Below are 20750 nucleotides of genomic sequence, written 5' to 3'. Positions count from 1 at the left end.
TCAATTTACTGTAATAACCACTCAACCTGCATTCTTTTAGATCAAAACAGAACTAAACATGTATCTTTTGTCTAAAGATGTGCTTGTTTTGGTGTCTTCCTGTCTCTCAGATCGACCTCCACTTCATGAAAAAGATCCCTCCCGGTGCCGAGGCATCGAACGTCCTGGTGGGGGAGCTGGAATTCCTGGACCGCCCCGTGGTGGCCTTCGTCCGCCTGTCTCCCGCTGTGCTGCTCAACGGCCTGGCCGAGGTTCCCATCACCACCAGGTTATACAAGAAAAGCCCCCTGTTTGTCTTTCTCTCTGTCATCTGCAGATAATCCCCTGAATGCTGCGTTAGAAATGGATTTGACTTTTACTCTAACCTGTCGTCCTTTGTGTTGCACAGGTTTCTTTTCATCCTGCTCGGCCCTCTGGGAAAAGGTCCACAGTATCATGAAATTGGGCGGTCTATTGCTACCCTGATGACTGACGAGGTGAGACCTAAGTACAATATTATCATGGTTGAAATTCTAGCTGTGGTAATGATGCTATCAGGGTGGACGAAGTGGACTTACACTGTGTGACCCGACTTACTTGAGACTTGAGACTTGACTGAATAATAAATGTTTCAAACAAACAGAAACTCATCAGTGAACTATTTGACACATACAGATGATTCATTACTTCCAACTGGACGTTAACCCTCCATTTATGTATTTAGTGTGATTTGGGCTATTGTGCTATTTTAATTTTCATACTAGCATTGATTGAACTTGCTTTTTGACTTGGACTTGGTCCAAAAGGGACTGGGACTTGCTCCAAAAGAGCTCTGAGACGATGTGGAACTGATTTTAAGTACTTTATAGACTTACTTTAAGACTTTTTCTCTACAATTGAGTCCTAAAAACCTTATTTTGTAGCGCAGTAACAATATTTCAACGTGTTCAAATGATCGAGAAATGAGCATCTGTGTCTTGAAACAAGACAGAGTGATGCAGGTTGTGGCTCTAGGTTTATGAAAATGAGATTTTAGAAAATGTTTGAAACAAGTTGATTTACATTTAAAACAGGTTAAAATATTCTTATTACATTTAATTATATATTTATTATAAAAAGTGAAATAATAGGAATATAATATAATAAATATATAATAAAATACAAGAAATATATAATAAAATATAAACTATAATAAATATATAATAAAATATCCTTATTATATTTTATTCTATATCTATTCTATATTAATTATATTTTATATTTTATGACGTAGTTATAAAAAGTGAAATAATAGGAATATAATATAATACATATATAATAAAATATGAAATATAATATATATATATAATAAAATATTCTTATTACATTTTATTATATATTTATTATATTTTATTCCTGTTATTTCACGAAAAGTATAATGTGTTATTTCAGCCATGCATAATTTTTGTGTCAACAAGTTAAATAAATGTAGTGAAGTAAAAACTACAATATAGTAAAATACATCAACTATACTTAAGTACAATGTTTGAGTAAATGTACTTAGTTATGTCCACCACTGGATGCCAGTTCCCTGATTGAAATCACCCTTTTAGTGACTTACTGTTTTTATATTTTGTTTTTTCATGGTTATATAAGGCGTTAGGGTAGTTTAGGGAGTCATCCTATCAATCAAAAGTCCACCTACCAACTCTAGAGTTGCTTTCCTATAACTGACCCAACCTTTAACCCCTGTTAAAAAGCAGGAGTAGCCTTTGGGGGACAGTATTTCCCACAGTGCAGCTATGAACTAACGCTACTGAACATCATCAGAACCAGATGTTGCCTTATTTTCCATTTGCAGCAGTCCTCTGGGATGAATGAAAATAGAAGTATATGGGTGTCAGTCTGCTTCATCATATATGGGAATGAATTGTACCCATCATTATGATTTGCTTTTCAGCCACTGTGATGATGCTGAATATTCCATGTTGTTGTTTTGTTCATTGTATGTATGGAGATAGAAATAATCCTCTGCTGAGTAAACCTTTTATGGCGCTGGTATAGGATTTTCTGTAAATCCATATAAATGCACTCAGTGACACAGTGTAATAGCATAGTGAGTACGGAAGCCCTGAGGGGCCAGGGAGAAAAACAAAAAGTCTGGTGATCCACTTTCTGGTCTAAATTGTTTTCTGTCCTGTGTTTATGAATTGAAAACAGGTGAAAGAAAAGGTATTGCCAGGATAATCTTTCTAAGTTCCTTAATTTTTTTTTTCCATCTGTAAAACAGGTGGGGGGAAATACTTTTGCAAATTGAAATTAGTTTTTTTTCTTTTTCTATCTGTGAAAAAACAAATTGGCAGGTGAATCTTTTTTTTATCAGTGTTTGTTGTTGTCGCTCGGGATATTTCTCGACCTTAACAACTAGTCTCTACTCATCCATTCATCGACACACACGAGAGACAGCGACAGGGAGAAGGTGAGGAGATCGAAAGTCGAGCTGCTACGGGAGCCGGGATGCAGCAAGAAGGTAGCGAGTCGGGGGCCTCTTGTGGCCAAAATGAGTATTACAACAATAAACACTTAAAAAGTGTTTTCAAAGATGATTTTTGAAGGAATTTTGAAAGATTATTCTGGCAAAAACCTTTTTTCCACACGTTCTTAAGGCATAAACACAGGAGAGAAAACTATTAACTTTTATTTATTTACTTATTTATTATTTACTTATCTATTTACTTATTTTCTATCAGACTTAGAAAATGGATGACCAGAATTTTTTTTCACACTGGCATCTCAAGGCTTCCATATGCTGCTATTACACTGAGTCAATGAGTATATTTAAATGTATGTAAAAGTATTTAAAACATTTAAGAATTTGTTTCTCTCACTTGCCTCTTTGGGCTTCCGTACCACAGAGCAGACTATTAAAGAAAATAACCCCCTTCATGTGCTCCACAGATTTTCCATGATGTTGCGTACAAGGCCAAAGACAGGAATGACCTGGTGGCAGGCATCGATGAGTTTCTGGACCAGGTGACGGTTTTACCTCCTGGAGAGTGGGACCCCTCCATCAGAATAGAGCCTCCCAAAAACGTGCCCTCTCAGGTAAACTATTTACGTAACAAAAAATGTTGTACACATTTTCGGAAGAATCCTCTCCATTGCTGCCACTCAAAAAGCCCAACCACTAAACTAAATCTGTTCAGAGTTTGACAGTCTGCATCACCGTAACGTGCCTGTGAGTCCCCTCTGCGTCATTTCTGCCCGCTGAGAAATATTAAAGCATCTGTGTTCTCCTCTAATCTCAACTGTGTCGTACTCTGTGCTTTGATGCCGCTCCCCAGGGTTCTGCTCTCAATCCTCTCCGAAACAGTAGTTCTTTTTCCTCCATTAGTTATTTTGGTCTGCTTTGAAAAACCGCCATCTTCTTTGGGAGAGTTGTTACCTAACAGAAAGCTGCTCCAGATGATTAAAAAAAAGTCTCGTTAGGCACATGTGGTGAATTAATGACATACTACTGTGCAATTAGACTGTAATGCTGATGAACTCTGTCTCGGAATCATGCATAAGAGAATCATTTAAGATTTGCGAAAAGTACGTTGGAATATCTGTAACATCTGGTGTCTGTGCAGCTTGTTATTGTTCTGGCCAGTGACAGTGATCTTAACCACACAGGAAAAGCGGAAGATTCCCCCCCTTCCCAACGGAGTGACAGATCTTGGAGAGTCGGGGGATAGCGGAGGACACGGCGGCCCTGAGCTCCAGCGCACCGGGAAGTAAGTGTTACACTAGATAGAGACAGCATGATTGGTGTTGTGCAACCTTGAGCTCTTCTTTTGTGCCCGTCTTCCTGTCGCCTGTTAGCTGCCTCGCCGTCCCCCAAACTATAAATTTAGCTCTCATAACAGGCAGACCTTTGCCCTACTGGCCCATTATCATTACTCACTTCAACTCCACAAAGACCTTTTGTTTCAGTTTTAATTCATTGTGAGTTTAGTTACTCCAGCACTGTAATGTTGTTATGTTATTTACACTTTCTTTTTAGCTTGCCCCATCCGCTAACATGGAGGGGGGCGGAGTTTAAGACCTATACTGCAGCCAGCCACCAGGGGCGATCAAGATGTTTTAGCTTCACATATGGAGAGCTGTCATGTTGTTCATGTCTATGGTCATAAGTGATGATTGAAATGGATTATTTTTGTATCAGTCTAGACACTGTTTTTTTTAGAAAATTCTCAAGTATAGATAATACTTTTACAGTTATTGTAATTAAATATATTTACATTGTTGTATTGGTACATTTAATGGGTCTCTGTCTTGTAGTATGTGTTAATATTTGAGCGAGAACACACAGGCATTCTTTATTTATATAGTTATTTCTGCTCACAGCTGTTTATGAAAAAAAGTCTGGACTAAGAATTTAATTTTCATATAATTTAATGGCGCAAAGAGACAGCATGATTTGACAAGGCCAATATTAAGATTTACAGAAGGGATTAAGGATGAAAAAAAACACTGTGTTGTCATCACCCAGAAATCACCCAATGACAAGCAGGGGATTTTTCAACCCGAGCTTGGAACAATGAAACGATAGCGCAGTGCACTGCGGTGTTAAGAGTACATGTTGGTGGTTTAATAGCAGATGAGTGAGCTGAGCTGTGGTATGCTGCAGTAGAGGAAGCTAAGACCGTCCGGCGGCTCAGTCTCAGCTATCGAACCCCCATCCCCCATCCCCCATCCCCTTCACCACTATCACCGCCACCTCCCGGGACATGGCATCGCTGCCTCGGACTGAAATAAGCATAACGTCCCACCCACTGTTGCCATAGCAACCACCTCCAGCTGGTTCACCACGGCCCCGGCTCGCTGCAGCAGGAGAGCCTGCTGGCTGTGGCCTAGAGCCATTCAAAGATAGATGCACGAGTCGACACGCGCACTCACATGATTGACACGCTCTCAAGTCGAACTGTGTTCCAATGTTTGTGTTCACAGAACCCCCAAATGCAATTTCCATCCCTTATCTGTAACCGCTGGATCGCTGGAGCCAGACTATCACAGAGCTGACAAATAGAGACAGACAACTATTCACGATCACATTCACACTTACGGGTAATTTAAAATTAACCTAACCTGCATGTCTTTTGACTGTGGGAGGAAACAGGAGCACCCGGAGAAAACCCACGCTAACACGGGGAGAACATGTAAACTCCACACAGAAGGGCACAAAGTCGGGTTTGAACCTGCGACTCTCTTTCTGTGACCGTGCCGCCCTATCCAAATGCCATTTGTGCTTCCATATTAGCATATGTACCTTACGTTTGCATCCTGTTCTTTCATTAAATCCCTGTTTCATCACAGGTTTTTTGGCGGGTTCTTCATGGACATCAAGCGAAAGGCTCCTCACTACGTTTCCGACTTCAGGGACGCCCTCAGCCTGCAGTGTCTGGCCTCCTTCCTCTTCCTCTACTGCGCCTGCATGTCGCCGGTCATCACCTTCGGAGGACTCCTGGGTGAGGCCACAGAGGGACGTGTGGTAAGATAGAATCTGTGATAACTGTTTTTTTGGCCACTTTGGGTGCATTGGAAACAAGTTGTGGACATCATTGACTTGTCATTGGACATTATATTCATGAGAATGGACTTTTGAAACAGTTTAGAAACAACCAAGGTCAGGTCTTAAATCTACATATATATATAGCCCTGGGGAGGACATGGCTCTTTTTCAACAGTCCCCTGCATCAAACGGTTGACACGTCTTGCTCAAAGGCACCTTGAAACTACTTGCTGTGTGAAGTTGCAATTATACAAATGTAAATTAAGTTTTCTTACTTTTGGAACTAAACCCAGAAGCATGCTGCCACGCTAGCGGTAACATTTAGCTCAAAGCCCCGCTGTGTTTAAGCACAGTGTTTAACTGAGTGATTGGTTGAATCACAGCATTATCTCCTGTGTTCCCAGAGTGCCATTGAGTCCCTGTTTGGGGCGTCCATGACGGGAATAGCCTACTCTATTTTCGCCGGTCAGCCCCTCACCATCCTGGGCAGCACTGGGCCTGTTCTTGTCTTTGAGAAAATCCTCTTCAAGTTCTGCAAGTAGGTTATCTTCTTTTTCTTGTCAGTACAAATTGTGTGTTTCTGCTTGAGCGGGGATGCCATGTCTACTTATGTATGCGTGTGTCCTGTCTCTCCCAGGGAGTACGACCTCTCCTACCTCTCCCTGAGGGCGTGTATCGGCCTGTGGACGGCCTTCCTCTGTCTGCTGCTGGTGGCCACGGACGCCAGCTCGCTCGTCTGTTACATCACGCGCTTCACCGAGGAAGCGTTCGCCTCTCTGATCTGCATCATCTTCATCTATGAGGCTCTGGAGAAGCTGCTCCACCTGGGGGTGCACTACCCCATCAATAAGAACAACAACCTTCAGCAGCTCACACAGTACTCGTAAGTGCTCTTTTGGAAGTGTTGCTTTGACAAGTACAACAAGTAATTTGAAGATGTATTCTGGCATTTTTCACTTTTTTCTGACATCTTATAGAGGTTGTCAGAAAGTTAAAGGGGGTCCTTCCTTCTTGGAACAATAACTCAGTCAAATCTGAACACACAAACATGATACATATATTTTTAGATTCAGTCTGACTTACACTTCTAGAGGATATCTCTATCTCCGATGTTCATCTGTAATGAACCTTATTTTTTTTTTTTACCTTATTTATTTTTATTTATTTATTTTTCAATACATTATTTATTCTTCAAATTATTATTTATGTATTTATTTTAATTTATTTTATTTTATTCTGATCCACTTAATTTGGATTGTTATTATTATTATTATTATTATTATTATTATTATTATTATTAATATCAATTCAGTTATTTATCCCCCCCCCCCACGAGCACAATATTGAAGCATTCTGTGTTGTTGTCATTGTGTTGCATAGCTACACAGCGTACCCATCTTAGCACATTTACTCACACGTGCTCCAGTGTTTTGCCGCGTCATCGAACGACAGATGGTGCAGCCGTATAGTAGACAAACACTGTCCAGTTTTTCCCGTAATGGGTTTTGCTTTATGGTGAATAATCCCATGTTGAGTGTGTGTCAGGAGCATCGTGCATTATCCCGCCACATAAGCTGGCTAGTGGCTGTGTCGAGCCAAGAGCTCCTTCTGTGGGTTTCTGCTAGTGGGTCAGCATGGGATGCTGATGACACAAAGATATATGACACAAATATATTCACTTTGTGTCATCTATCTTTTTACAGTGAACATCTTTGTGTCATATATCTTTGTACAGTGAACATCTTTGTGTTATCTATCTTTGTACGATTAACCCCCTAAAAGGCAGTGGTTGATCTTATTGCCATGGTATTTTTAAGAGGACCTATTTGCCTTTTCTTCCGTAACGTGTTGATGTCACCAAGTAACACATTTGCATTATACCTGCCTAGCTAATATAGAATATATTTTTATTTTGCAATTTGTATATTCACCTTGCTCTCTTATAAGTATTTCAAATAAACTGAATACAACTATCCTCTGTAGGTGTGCGTGTGTGGAGCCCATTAACCCCAGCAACGAGACTCTGCGGTACTGGGAGGAGAGCAACATCACGTCCTCCCAGGTCAACTGGACCATGCTGGAGGTCAAGGTAAGGAACCCTTGACATTTGGACCGAATTCTAGCACAATAGTTGTAAATACGTTACATAGAATAAGGATAGTTCCTGGCCTTGAGTCCTTCCTAAAACTGTCAGGAAATAGCGGTCAAAGTGTGATCCAGGAAAGAAGAGGCTAACAAAGTTGCAAACCCAGCCTTCGAATACCCTAGAAAGAGAGTTGTGGATATTTCTTACAGTGTCTGGCACCGTGTTGTGCCCCCACACTTCAAGAAGTGTCATAAGTCTAGGCGGGGATTAAGAGCATGTGGGCAGGATTTCACAGGGTTTAGCCGTGCAGAATGAGCGTGGAGACAAAGTGTGAAGAGAGGATTCTCTCGCAAATAAGTCACGCCGGCGATGGCGTGCTGCCTACACACGAGAGGCACGAGAGGGATTGTATGCTAATGGATGAATCATGTACTATATAGATATTTAAAGCATAGATCGTGTATCAGATTGTTCAGAAAACTGACGCCGACACCCATCATCGCCATTATCTCCATTCTCTCCATTCTAATCATCTTTATTGCCATCACCATCATCATCATCATCATCATCACCACCGTGTCCTCTGGTGCCAGTAGGAGTGCGAGTTGTTTCACGGCGAGTTCGAGGGCACCGCCTGCGGCCCCCACGGCCCCTACATCCCCGACGTGCTCTTCTGGTGCGTGGTCCTCTTCTTCTCCACCGTCTTCATGTCCGCCTTCCTCAAGGAGTTCAAGACGAGCCGCTACTTCCCCACCAAGGTGCGGATCACACTGCATCAGACACTTCTTACGTTCTTTTTTTCCATTTACTTCTCATGTTGTCATGGGACTGAAGTTGGTTTAGAAACCATGGCTTTGTCTGTCGGTGTCATTTTGCTGCCATCTATTGGTTGTTTTATGTCACGGCAACAACCCTGCAGTCTGTGTGGCCGTTCTATGTGTGCAATTTCTATGATTTATCATTGGGATGACACTCATGATCTAATGTGTGGCGTGATGCTGGTACATTAATCTATAGAACAGCAGCGCCACTTTGTGGTGATTAATACTACACTGTAGTCTGGCTGTGGAAACATATTTAGATGTCAAAAGAACTGCAACAGAATTTTTTTTATGATAGCTCCCAGTAGATTTAATTTAACAGAGCAATATTTCAATCTGACAGAGGTCTTGACAAATAAACATCTTTAAGTAGAACAAGACATATATAGACACAAACACACTCATTACTCGATTGAGAGTCAGTCTACGTTCCAAATCTTAGGGTTCAACCCCCCGGAACCGGAACCCTAGCCCCGTAAACCGCAACACACATCAGACATCACAATGGTTTTAAGATAAAAATTCAGATGTATATTTTCATAAATAACTGTATTTATTATAATATAAATAAACAATTGGTCCCTAATATTACAGTTACAGGGGTGAAAAAGTGCATTCCTTTCTTTCTTTCTATATTCGTTCATTTGTTGCCTCAATATTTTTAATTTAATTTAATTTAATCTAATTTAATTTAATTTAATTTAATTTAATTTAATTTAATTTAATTTAATTTAATTTAATAACTAATATTTAATTTTTAATTTTTAATTTCAATTTTTTAATTTTTAATTTTTAATTTATTTAATTTTTTTTTTTTTTATAGAGGGCGACTAGCGCCCCCCAGAAGGTGGCGCCCTAGGTGACCGCCTATATGACCTATGTCTTAAACCGGCCCTGACGACCCTGTTGTGTGGGTTAAGTTTTGGAACGAGTTGTGCATTAACCTGTGGACGAATAAACAATAAATGAATGAATTAGGAGAATAAAAAATGGGGCTGCATCAACAGAGAGACAAATCTATTCATATTACAATCTGTAGGATAAGATTATCTTGGAGCTGTCAGTACAATGTGCAGATTTTTGTCTGACTTCTTCCTTCAGTTTGTTTTTTGATCCAGCACTTAAATATGTCGATGTTGTCTGAAGTGTGTCTCTTTGTTCCCTCCAGGTGCGGGCCATCATCAGTGACTTTGCTGTCTTCATCACCATCCTCACTATGGTTCTTGTAGATTACGCCCTGGGAATCCCCTCACCTAAATTACAGGTCCCCAGCAAGTTCAAAGTGAGTCCACATGAAAGCTACTGCATGCATTATTGATTTGGTATCTTTTACTTTAGATCTGGAAATCTGCACAATAAGAACGTCATCTAGATTTGACATAATTCTGTCCATAAATAGTTGAACAAAGGACGAAGTTTAAGTTTCTTTCCTGTTGCTATGCGTCTCAGCTAAGGAGGCTTGTATATTCTCTACATATTATCACACTCTTTTTCTCATTTCTACCTTTCTCTTCACTCTCCCCAGCCAACCAGAGATGACCGTGGCTGGCTCATAAACCCTGTGGGGCCCAACCCCTGGTGGACCACCATCATCACCTTCCTCCCTGCTCTGCTCTGCACCATCCTCATCTTCATGGATCAGCAGATCACCGCCGTCATCATCAACAGGAAGGAGCACAAACTAAAGGTATGCCATTTAAAGTCAGAACATTCTTGTCCACAAATCAACACAAAATGAAACTTTAACAACCGCCCTTGTCCGTCCCCCTGCAGAAAGGCTGCGGCTACCACCTGGACCTGTTCGTGGTGGGGGTGATGCTGGGCGTGTGCTCGGTGATGGGCCTGCCGTGGTTCGTGGCGGCCACCGTGCTCTCCATCTCCCACGTGAACAGCCTGAAGCTGGAGTCGGAGTGCTCGGCCCCCGGAGAGCAGCCCAAGTTCCTGGGCATCCGGGAGCAGCGCTTCACCGGCCTCATGATCTTCACCCTGATGGGCTGCTCCGTCTTCATGACTTCTGTGCTAAAGGTAAATATATATATATATATATATATATATATAGGAAAAATAATTGTACTCATAGTTTTAGTCCTGATCCTGAATATGTATGTGTCTGTCTCCAGTTCATCCCCATGCCTGTGCTGTACGGAGTCTTTCTGTACATGGGGGCTTCCTCACTCAGAGGCATTCAGGTGAGCTCGTAATTCTGCCCGCTGGTATTTTATTGGAATGGAGAAAAGATGCAGGATGAATACTTGAATGTTTGCATCTGTGCAGTTCTTTGACCGCCTGAAGCTGTTCAGCATGCCGGCCAAACACCAGCCAGACTTCATCTACCTTCGCCACGTCCCGCTGAGGAAGGTGCACCTCTTCACCATCGTCCAACTCAGCTGCTTGATCCTGCTTTGGGTCATCAAGACCTCCAATTACGCCATTGTCTTCCCCATGATGGTAACCGGAGCTTATTTGTGTATCCATGTATACTTGCGTGCTTATAATGCATTATGATTGGTTGATATCTGTGTGTTTGCGCTCAGGTCTTAGCCCTGGTGTTCATCCGTAAGCTGCTGGACTTCATCTTCACCAAGAGGGAGCTGAGCTGGCTGGATGACCTGATGCCAGAGTGGAAGAAGAAGAAACTGGAGGATGCAGCAGAAGAGGTGCAGTAATAGACTTCAAAATAGACGACACAAAGCTGCCATCCCTGCAGTGTTTCAGATTCTCTCTTTTGTCTCTTTCTTCAGGAGGAGCACAGTATTATTGCAGAGGAAGAAGGCATTGTACAAGTGCCACTCGAGGGACACTTTAAGTAAGTCATTTTGATCTTTAATCAGGTGTCTTGCAGATTGCAACCAAATGAGTAGCCCTCCGCTCACTCCTCCTTTTCCAAAACTGCGTTAACATGAGCAGCAGAGTTGCTAAAAAAGTGAAATAATAATGTTTGTCCTTCTGCGTGTGTTTTTCAAGGAGTGACCCAGCCACAGTGAACATCACTGACGAAATGTCCAAAGGATCTTTCGGGAGCGTGTGGAAGAGCGTCAACCCTAGCGAGAGCACGAAGAAGGAACCAAGCGCTAAAAGGTTAGCCTCCTTATCTACATTACTCTCACATATCTAGATCTCTGATACATCATGCTGCATTACTGATTCCAATGTGTTTTTCACAGGGTCAAGAAATGTCAATTTCAAGGGGTAAAGAGTGTCTCTGGGGTGTTTAGCCCGCAGTGGCAGGTGTTTATTATCGAAATGTTATGGAACATTTACTTTGTATTTTTACAGGAAACCGAGTATGTTTGGATAAAAATGGTTTATCTAAGAGCAGCCCTGCCCTCACAGATTTCCCACAGAGTAAACTAACATCGTGTCTCCTACCTGCCTCTTTCATTCCATCCCCCTTAAGCTCCCCTTCCTAACCTCTCAGAAGCTGATACCCCAAAGGTAAGTTGTTCCCAGTACCTGTCGGCATGGAGTCTTCTGTGTCTTCTGTTTACTGCTAATGACTGTTGATTGTCGCATGATGAAAACGGTGTTGGTCTGCGCTGTAAGTTATGATTTGGTGATGGGAGTTGACTCAATAAATACATAGAGAGATGGATGTTGGTGGATTGACAATACAGCATGTGTGCATGTTACTTCAAGGACACATTTTATGATGTCCTTCGCATGTTGTAAAAGTTGTTCGAAGCGCTATATTTCACTCCGGAGTATTGTATATTTCAATGTCACAAGATATTGAAGTGTTAGGGCAAACTAATATTAAAGGGACGGTTCACCCCCCAATTTCAAAATACGTATTTTTCCTCTTACCTGTAGTTTTTGGCCATCGCCATGTTGGTTTTTGGCCGTCGCCATCTTGGTTTTCGGCCGTCACTATGTTTTTTTTTGGCCGTCATCATGTTGGGTTTTGGCCATCGCCATCTTGGTTTTTGGCCGTCACCATCTTGGTTTTTGGCCGTCACCATCTTGGTTTTTGGCCGTCGCCATGTTGGTTTTTGGCCATCAGCATCTTGGTTTTTGGCCGTCGCCATGTTGCATATTGGCTGTCCCCTTCTTGGTTTTTGGTCGTCGTCATGTTGATTTTTGGCCGTCACCATCTTGATTTTTGGCCGTCACCATCTTAGTTTTTACTGTCACCATATCGTTTTTTTTTAACCATCACAATGTTGGTATTTGGCCGTTGCCATCTTGGATATCTCCAACACTCGGCAACTCACACCAAAATTGATAAATAGCACTAGAGGTAAGAAGAAAAAGATGTATTTTGGGATTTTGGGCTGAACTGCCCCTTTAAGCTTCATAAGACATATTTGCACGCTTTGTGATCTGGATTGATTGATTGATTGATTAATTGCATCTGCACTTGTGTCTTGAATTTGAAAATGAACACCAATACATCTGTTTTTTCTCTATTTAATATTTTGCTTGGTTGAATATTTCTTTTTTTATTTGTGCAGTTCTGGCGGCGAAAAGCGACACAAGCGCCGGAGGCATGAGAAGAGCTTGGACAGGGAGACAAGTTTGTGATGACACATACTGGCGGTGCCACTGTGCTGTCAATCAGTAGATCAAAAAACTAAAAAAACTGTACCGTGCCACACTCAACCACCTTTGTACTGTGCTACACTGTGTTTTTGTCATGTAAGTCTGTGTGCAAGTTGTGTAAAACAAAGAATTTGTTAGAAACAGTATTAACGCGAGGAACCGAGACACGTTCTTTTTCTATGTATATCAATGTTTGGTGATACCAGCAACAGAAGGAGGCCAGAATTATGTGACACACACTAGATGCTGCGTCAACGGGCCAATTAGGTAAAACATTTTAAACAATTTTTAAACTTTATTTGTATTTTGTATGTTTTTATATTTTTCCAACAACAACAGTTGCGAGTTGTCCTTTTCAAAACCTGCCACAGCAAACTGCAAATGTTTGTGCGGTAATTAATGCCGCTATTGACTCGATGCGCCTCACAATAGAAAACTTAAAAAGTAGAGATTTGCCAATACTAATCTATTTCACTGGTATCTAAAAAGAGTTGGCTATAGCGAATCTAGTGATTTTTTTGAAAGTATTAAATATACATTTTATATATTCTGTATATCTAAATGTTTTTGTGACAGTGACAGCTCATATCACTCCATCGCTATTTTACAAATAAATGTCTCTCCTCCAATAAAGCATTCCCTGAAAACAAGTTAAAGGAATAGTTTGACATTATGTGACCACTTATTTGCTCTCTGTTAGACGAGAAGATTGACACCACTCTCGCATTTGAGAGAGGTATCGGTCTTCTCATCAAAGTCTCGGCAAGAAAAGGGAATAATATTAACCGAAATAAACTATTCTTTTGAGGACAGTATACTTCAGGGGCAGCTTATTGGAAAACATTTTTCAAGCTAGCATTTCAGCATAGTTCGGGAACTTTCAGTACCTCTAGCTACTTGGCCTTGGCTTTTTAAAAACACTTCGAATTTGCAAATGCTGAACTAGGGTGACTGTACAGAAAGCTCTATGTTTTCCATCTGCATACTCTTTGTCATCTTGTCAGTAAGTGTCATCCATGGACATGTGATCTCCTCTCCAAATGACCCTCAATGTGTTAGCATCTGAAGCTAATTGTTTTTAAAAAAGAAAAACACCTGCATGACGGCGACTTGACTGTCTCGCTGCAGGACCATGGTTACTTCTAGAGATGCAATAATAGACTACCTTTTTTCTGGGAAGGGCAACATGTAATAAACGGTAAAGAGTCTTAACAATGTATAATACATAGTATATTTTATTCATGTACAATGTTACTAATATATAACTAACATGAAGTCAGTGTTGAAGGCAGGTTTTTGTTGTAGATGTTCTTTTTCCCATTGTCCAGTTGATGGTTCTTAGTTGATTAGAGAAACTAATAAGGGGTCAGAATTATATCAATATCAAATATTTTGACCACCTGTGTGTGGAATTCTGCCTTAAATTTGGTAGTGATAGCTGTACACTTTCTGTTTAATAATTTAAGTCACCTGTATAGAAAACCATCAGTTCAGATCTGTTGTTCTATTGTGATTTGTTTCATGAGAATGAGAGCGCGAGTGAGTGAGAGCATAAATAAAGATCTTAAAGAAACTGAAATCATGTGGTGCTTTATTGATCCCTATACTTGTCCACAGGGAGGTCAGAGGTCAGCTAGTGAGACATATGGTATATGTACTGCCCCAGAGTTATTCTATACAACTTTGACCTCAGGAGCTCCATGTCTTTATACGGAGATAGGAGGGCAAAGAGCACTCTGCAGCCGCAGGCTGGAGCTTCTCTATCCTTCGTATGGCAGAGCTACAGGAGGTGACTGTATCTCTGACCCGTGATGCTGCTGTTGATGCTCCCAGAAAGACCACGATCCTAATTTAAAATGACTGCATACATCAGGAATAGTGGGAGGAATCTGTAAAGACTGTTGCACTTCCTGCAGGCCTGTTTTGAATTGTGTTGTGTGGCTTTCCCTTATTCTGATCCCATGAATTGTGGGAGACATCAGTATAAGCAAAGTATACTTGGACTTATCTGTATGTTTGTCAGTATGAGCCAAGTATACTTAGACTTTGTCTGTGTACTTGTCAGTATGAGCCAAGTATACTTAGACTTTGTCTGTGTACTTGTCAGTACAAGCCAAGTATACTTAGAGTTTTCGATATACTTGTCAGTACAAGCCAAGTATACTAAGAGTTTTCTGTATACTTGTCAGTATAAGCCAAGTATACTTAGACTTTTCTGTATGCTTGTCAGTATGAGCCAAGTATACTAAGACTTTTTTATATACTTGTCAGTATAAGCCAAGTATACTTAGACTTTGTCTGTGTACTTGTCAGTATGAGCCAAGTATACTTAGACTTTTCTGTATACTTGTCAGTATGAGCCAAGTATACTTAGACTTATCTGAATACCTGTCAGTATAAGCCAAGTATACTTAGACTTTGTCTGTGTACTTGTCAGTATGAGCCAAGTATACTTAGACTTTGTCTGTGTACTTGTCAGTACAAGCCAAGTATACTTAGAGTTTTCGATATACTTGTCAGTACAAGCCAAGTATACTAAGAGTTTTCTGTATACTTGTCAGTATAAGCCAAGTATACTTAGACTTTTCTGTATGCTTGTCAGTATGAGCCAAGTATACTAAGACTTTTTTATATACTTGTCAGTATAAGCCAAGTATACTTAGACTTTGTCTGTGTACTTGTCAGTATGAGCCAAGTATACTTAGACTTTTCTGTATACTTGTCAGTATGAGCCAAGTATACTTAGACTTATCTGAATACCTGTCAGTATAAGCCAAGTATACTTAGACTTTTCTGTATACTTGTCAGTATAAGCCAAGTATACTAAGACTTAGTCTGTGTACTTGTCAGTATGAGCCAAGTATACTAAGACTAAGCTGTTTGTTTGTCAGTATAAGCCAAGTATACTAAGACTTAGTCTGTGTACTTGTCAGTATGAGCCAAGTATACTTAGACTTTTCTGTAAACTTGTCAGTATGAGCCAAGTATACTTAAGTATACTTTTGTTAAGTATATCTCTACCTAGTACATAAAAAGTAAACTGAAAGTATACTATCTTCTTTTAAGTTTAAAAGAAGTATACTAATAGCACACTTGAATAAACTTCGTTTTGGTAAGGGCTATTATGCCCATCTAAAAATAATGCCAGAAAGACACGATGAAAAACTTTATTTTTGCAGAGCGGATTAATAACATGTAATGAATACCAACTAACACTACGTGTGTTTTCTATATATAAGCCTACCTGAGATTTCACTTTTTGTGTTCTTGTTTTTAAAAATATAGAAAATAATTTAAATTTGTAGAAAAAATACGCCCTCGATTTCATTCCTTCTCTCTGGTGCACCATACGGAAGAGTCGTAGTTTTTGTATCTTTGCATCACATACAGCAAGTAAACAAGATAGTGTTGGCATTACAACAGTATGACTTTCTATTCCTCCTGTATATGGCTTTGTGTGCGGCACACAGAGGGAGTCCTTGAGGAGAGTATCATTGGTCCTCTTGTCTTTTCTTGCTGCAAAAGAGAGAAAATCACAATCACGCCAAGCCTAGAATTTCCGGCAATTATCAAATCATGTGACTGACTTTTTTTACCTCTCCCCTGAAGGCTTGGAGGTCATGACCCAGAGTAAATATTCCTTGGCAGCCATGGAGTCCAGCACCTTGTTCACATCGCTGGTGAAGCTCCCATCTACATGTCTCCTGCTGAACGCCTCACCTCGCCATTCCGTTTCAGATCTGAATATGTACACAGGCGCACAATGTGAAACGCTGCCCATTAAGGGTCGATGTGGAAACCTACCATTGGAGCTCCAATTTTTGGCCATTATTCATCAGAAAATCATCATTTTATTGTTGTTATTTCTAAGAATGTGTTGCTCTGATCATCCCGTGATTTCTTCATTGTCCGCTTTTGTGTCACAAATAATCATTTTACACAATCATCAATCAACGCAGTGCAAAAAGTTCAGGTGATTTATTTTTTGCACAACCACAAGGAACATCAAGAAAACAAAGCAAAGAAAGGAAAAAAAGGTGGCACAAGAAGCAGTTGATTAGCTCTTTCTCTCTGTCTCTCTGGTCACGCTGGAATCAGACACAGGCCGATAGGGGGTTTTGGTACTGTAGGAGGAGGAGGAGGAGGAGGAGGAGGAGAAGGAGGAAGAGGCAGCCTACTCTCTTCTGACTTGTCCAGACTTGAGCCTGTTGACAAAGTCTTTGATTGCCTGGTCCTTGAGGTAGGAGCTGACGTCGCTGGTGAAGGTCCCGTCGGCGTGGCGCTTTTCGTCAGCACTGAAAAACACACAGTGAGGGAGATATTTGATATTATTTTAAAATTTTACATTTACATTTTCATTTTAACATTTATCTGAATGATTACTTTTCAGATCAAGATTTTACATTAAAGGTGCGCTGTGTAGGATTTGGCGGCATTTAGTGGTGCGGTTGCAGATTGCAACCACCTTACTCCCATGTTCCAAACATGTAGGAGAACGACGGTAGCCAACGCGAAAATGTGAAAATAACGTCTGTCAAAGTTAACGAGATTAATTAATATATATTTGTGTAGCAGAACTTTCTTCTTTCCTCTCTTATTAATCATCTCATGACCTCTCAGATTTATCTTGTGACCCTTTGGAGGGGCCCGACCCCTAGGTTGATACCCCTATGGTTGAGTATATTTAGCTGATAACACTTCTGTACTTGTTTAACATATTGAATGCAGGACTTTTACTTATACATTGCTGTAAAAACTCCACCACATCATAACATCCTGAGCTTGAATATAACCAGTGTTTCATTATTTAAGTTTAAACAAGTCAAAGCTTTTTACAATAGAGATTCGTATGATCACTTTTCCAAATTGATCCCACACTGACCCGCTCCTCTTGTTGTTCATCAGCCACCGAACGAAGTCCTGCGCCTTCCTTTCCTCCAGGTATCTGCTGTAGTCGTTGGAGAAAGTTCCCTCCGAGTGTCTCTTCATGTTTGACAGCTCGTCCACTGATGTGTCGTCTGCATCGAAGCTGCAGCGCAGGAGGGAGAACACAATCACTTTGAGTTCACACCAATCCAATATGAATATACGGAATGATAGATGATGCAGATGAATCACATGTAGTATATTAATTTGGGGTAATAAAATGCAGCATCTCTATCTTCCAAACATCACCACAGGTGTAAAACAGCATCAAATTTAAATTATATCTTTTACTCTTTGCTACAATTTGTTCTTTTCTCAACAACAGACTTCCAAATTGTTTTTTAACATACTATACTATGACTTTTTATGTCTTTTTTTGGACACACTATACTATGACTTTTTTTGTATCACTGTTTTCAACGTACTATACTATGCCTTTTTTTTAATACTTTGACAACATACTATACTGTAACTTTTTATGACTTTTTTTAACACACTATACTATGACCATTTATGACATTTTTCAACATACTATACCATGAATTTTTAGTTTTTTTACTTTTACAACATAATATACTGTGACTTTTTATTACTTTTTTGACATGATATACTATGACTGTTTTATTACTTTTTCGACATACTATTTTGGGGTCATTGTAGTAACAAAATTTCAGTTTGAGTAACTTCTAATCTTATGAATGTTGCCATTTGGATTGTAACCCAAAATTACCCACAATTTTTCTTGTGATTCAGTCCGATTTAGACACAGTAAACAAGTAGTGAAACCTGCGGTCCTTAGACAAAGACATAACCTCATCCGTTTAGATGTGATTTCTGTACCTTGAGCTGTCAGCAGCCTCCTGCAGAGGAACCTGCCAGCTGCTCTGGACTAAGCCGAGGACCAGAAGGATACCAGCCAGGGATTGGATGCTCATCATGGTTATAACCTACCACAGAACATCACACACACACACACAGAAAGAGCTTGCATATCGGATCAGAAAGCTAAAGTGGTTTCACCATTGCAACAAAACTCACCTTGTCTTCTTTCTCTCCAAAGAACGGTGCTGTTAGTTCCTCTGCTTGTTCCTGGTGTCTGTCTCTAACCCTCCTCTCTTACTTTATATACTGTAATAGGACGAGGATGATGGGTCTGCTCAGGTGGGCCAATTTTACCACTCCACCTGTTACTCTCAACCCATTAGACACACGGGCCCCGTCACATCGGCCGAATCAACAAGCCGAGCATTTGTCCAGAAAGGAAAGACGCCGTTCATGCGTGATGCCAGCTGGTACTTAGGTGTCAAGATCAAACAAGCGCAGCTCATCCTGTTAAACAGAAAGTAGGGAAGATGCTTTAATGTGCTACTGTGTCATCATGATGGGAAGCGATATGTGTGCTGTCATATCTGGACGGTGAGTCAGTATTTGTGGGTTCTTTCCGATCAAATTTAAAAGATGGGGAATATTGACAATTGTTTTGCATCAGTGGCAGTTATCTCTATTTTTACAAGGGACATTGTTCAATAAAGACTGATCCATCCATCCATTATCTGTAACCGCTTATCCTATTCAAGGTGGCGGGGGGGCTGGAGCCGGTCCCGGCTGACATTGGGCGAAGGAAAGGACACCTTGAACTGTAAACAAGGTCGATTATGACTCTTTCTATCATGAATTTTTGAACCATGGAGGTTATATATTTGTAAAACTTTTCCTCGAGTCGAGAAAATTTGAAACATCTGTGATGTCATCACAATGTAAAGTCTAAGGACCGAGCGGGAAGTCGCGGGCGTGGCCAGTGGGAGAAACACTACTGCGCATATTCTTTGGGCCGCATACCCCGGAAGTAAACCCGGAAGTTAGAAAACTATTTTGGCGTATGTGCCAAGCGAGCAATTCTCATTGGAATGAATAGGCGCCATTCGGGTCCAGTATCCAGGTCTTATAATACATCCGTCACCGAAAACAAGGACTAGCATGGCTGTAGACTCTTGGTTATGTTATGTTATGTTTTATTATGTTATATTATATGTTATATGATATGATATATGTCATGTCATGTCATGATATGTTATGTTATGTTATGATGTTATGTTATTATATGTTATGTTATCTTGTGGCAGCTACCAATTCTCAGGTGTTTGCTGTTGTTTCCCTTTTCTTTGGTGTTTTTTTGGTTGAGTTGCTGAGTGATTAGAGGGTTATTCAGTTCACCTGTTGCGCAGGGTGTGGGGACTGGCTCTTAAATGATAGTTGAGAACAGCTTGGTGCATTCCCCTATTGGCCAATCAGGGTGTAACGACGCCCTTTCTGTAGGGCTTAAAAGAGGAGGGAAACTGCACACCCAGTGTCATCCTGATCTCTCCTTCACTAAATGCAACATCTGTTATCAGCCAAACCAGAAACTCTGGTCTGTTTTAGGCCCTTTTGAGATTCTGTGCTCTTTGTGTTTTGCTTATTGAGAGAGTTAACTATCCTAATAGGGGAAACAAAATAAATACTCTTCAATTAGGTTACCTGCACTAGGATGTTTAGGTGCTATTTGTGCAAGAATCTGGCTTAGCTTCACGATAGCCTAACGCCTGCAGGCTGTATTTTGTTATTCTATTCATTTGTTGATTTTCACTGAAACCCTTTATACCCATTTCTTTTAGTTTATTTAATTTGGGGAAACTTTAAAGGGGGGTAAAAGGAAAAATAAAAACAATATTTCAGTTTCCTTAATTGTTTGTTATTGTAGAGGCATTTGTTCATTATTATCATTATTATTATTAAGGAGGCATTTTATTTTATATTATTATGTGGATGGGAACTGTTTTTCAGTCTTCTGCCTGATCAACTAAAGTCTGGGGGAATCAGTAATGCC

General features: G+C 40.4%; 2 protein-coding genes across 6 annotated transcripts in view; one reads left to right on the top strand and one right to left on the bottom strand.

The window, feature by feature from the left end:
• The window catches only part of LOC141762746 (sodium-driven chloride bicarbonate exchanger-like), a 39368-nt gene extending 24838 nt beyond the window's left edge, over nucleotides 1-14530 (top strand). For 4 of the 5 annotated variants that reach the window (XM_074626792.1, XM_074626791.1, XM_074626790.1 and 1 more), the window contains 19 exons: nucleotides 111-268; nucleotides 389-476; nucleotides 2917-3063; nucleotides 3634-3734; nucleotides 5317-5491; nucleotides 5917-6050; nucleotides 6150-6395; nucleotides 7496-7601; nucleotides 8195-8356; nucleotides 9588-9701; nucleotides 9945-10106; nucleotides 10193-10444; nucleotides 10540-10608; nucleotides 10694-10867; nucleotides 10954-11076; nucleotides 11161-11225; nucleotides 11384-11497; nucleotides 11817-11854; nucleotides 12871-14529. In XM_074626792.1, the coding sequence (XP_074482893.1) occupies nucleotides 111-268; nucleotides 389-476; nucleotides 2917-3063; nucleotides 3634-3734; nucleotides 5317-5491; nucleotides 5917-6050; nucleotides 6150-6395; nucleotides 7496-7601; nucleotides 8195-8356; nucleotides 9588-9701; nucleotides 9945-10106; nucleotides 10193-10444; nucleotides 10540-10608; nucleotides 10694-10867; nucleotides 10954-11076; nucleotides 11161-11225; nucleotides 11384-11497; nucleotides 11817-11829 (2403 nt within the window). In that variant the 3' untranslated portion in view covers nucleotides 11830-11854; nucleotides 12871-14529. Of the gene's footprint in view, nucleotides 1-110; nucleotides 269-388; nucleotides 477-2916; nucleotides 3064-3633; nucleotides 3735-5316; nucleotides 5492-5916; nucleotides 6051-6149; nucleotides 6396-7495; nucleotides 7602-8194; nucleotides 8357-9587; nucleotides 9702-9944; nucleotides 10107-10192; nucleotides 10445-10539; nucleotides 10609-10693; nucleotides 10868-10953; nucleotides 11077-11160; nucleotides 11226-11383; nucleotides 11498-11816; nucleotides 11855-12870 lie in introns of all 5 variants that reach the window. The other variant, XM_074626794.1, reaches the window with a different exon arrangement.
• A 1919-nt stretch (nucleotides 14531-16449) lies between these two features.
• LOC141762748 (glucagon-1-like) lies at nucleotides 16450-19209 on the bottom strand. Its single transcript, XM_074626795.1, has 6 exons — nucleotides 18923-19209; nucleotides 18725-18831; nucleotides 17841-17987; nucleotides 17137-17253; nucleotides 16555-16698; nucleotides 16450-16474 (listed from the first exon to the last, which is right to left on the bottom strand). Exons 2-6 carry the CDS (start codon nucleotides 18820-18822, stop codon nucleotides 16450-16452), a joined length of 531 nt encoding a protein of 176 aa, XP_074482896.1. The 5' UTR covers nucleotides 18823-18831; nucleotides 18923-19209.
• Between the last annotated feature and the right edge of the window lie 1541 nt (nucleotides 19210-20750).

Source organism: Sebastes fasciatus, chromosome 24, assembly GCF_043250625.1.
Source record: "Sebastes fasciatus isolate fSebFas1 chromosome 24, fSebFas1.pri, whole genome shotgun sequence".
Taxonomy (NCBI): Eukaryota; Metazoa; Chordata; class Actinopteri; order Perciformes; family Sebastidae; genus Sebastes; species Sebastes fasciatus.
This window is presented reverse-complemented; position numbering and strand designations above follow the sequence as displayed.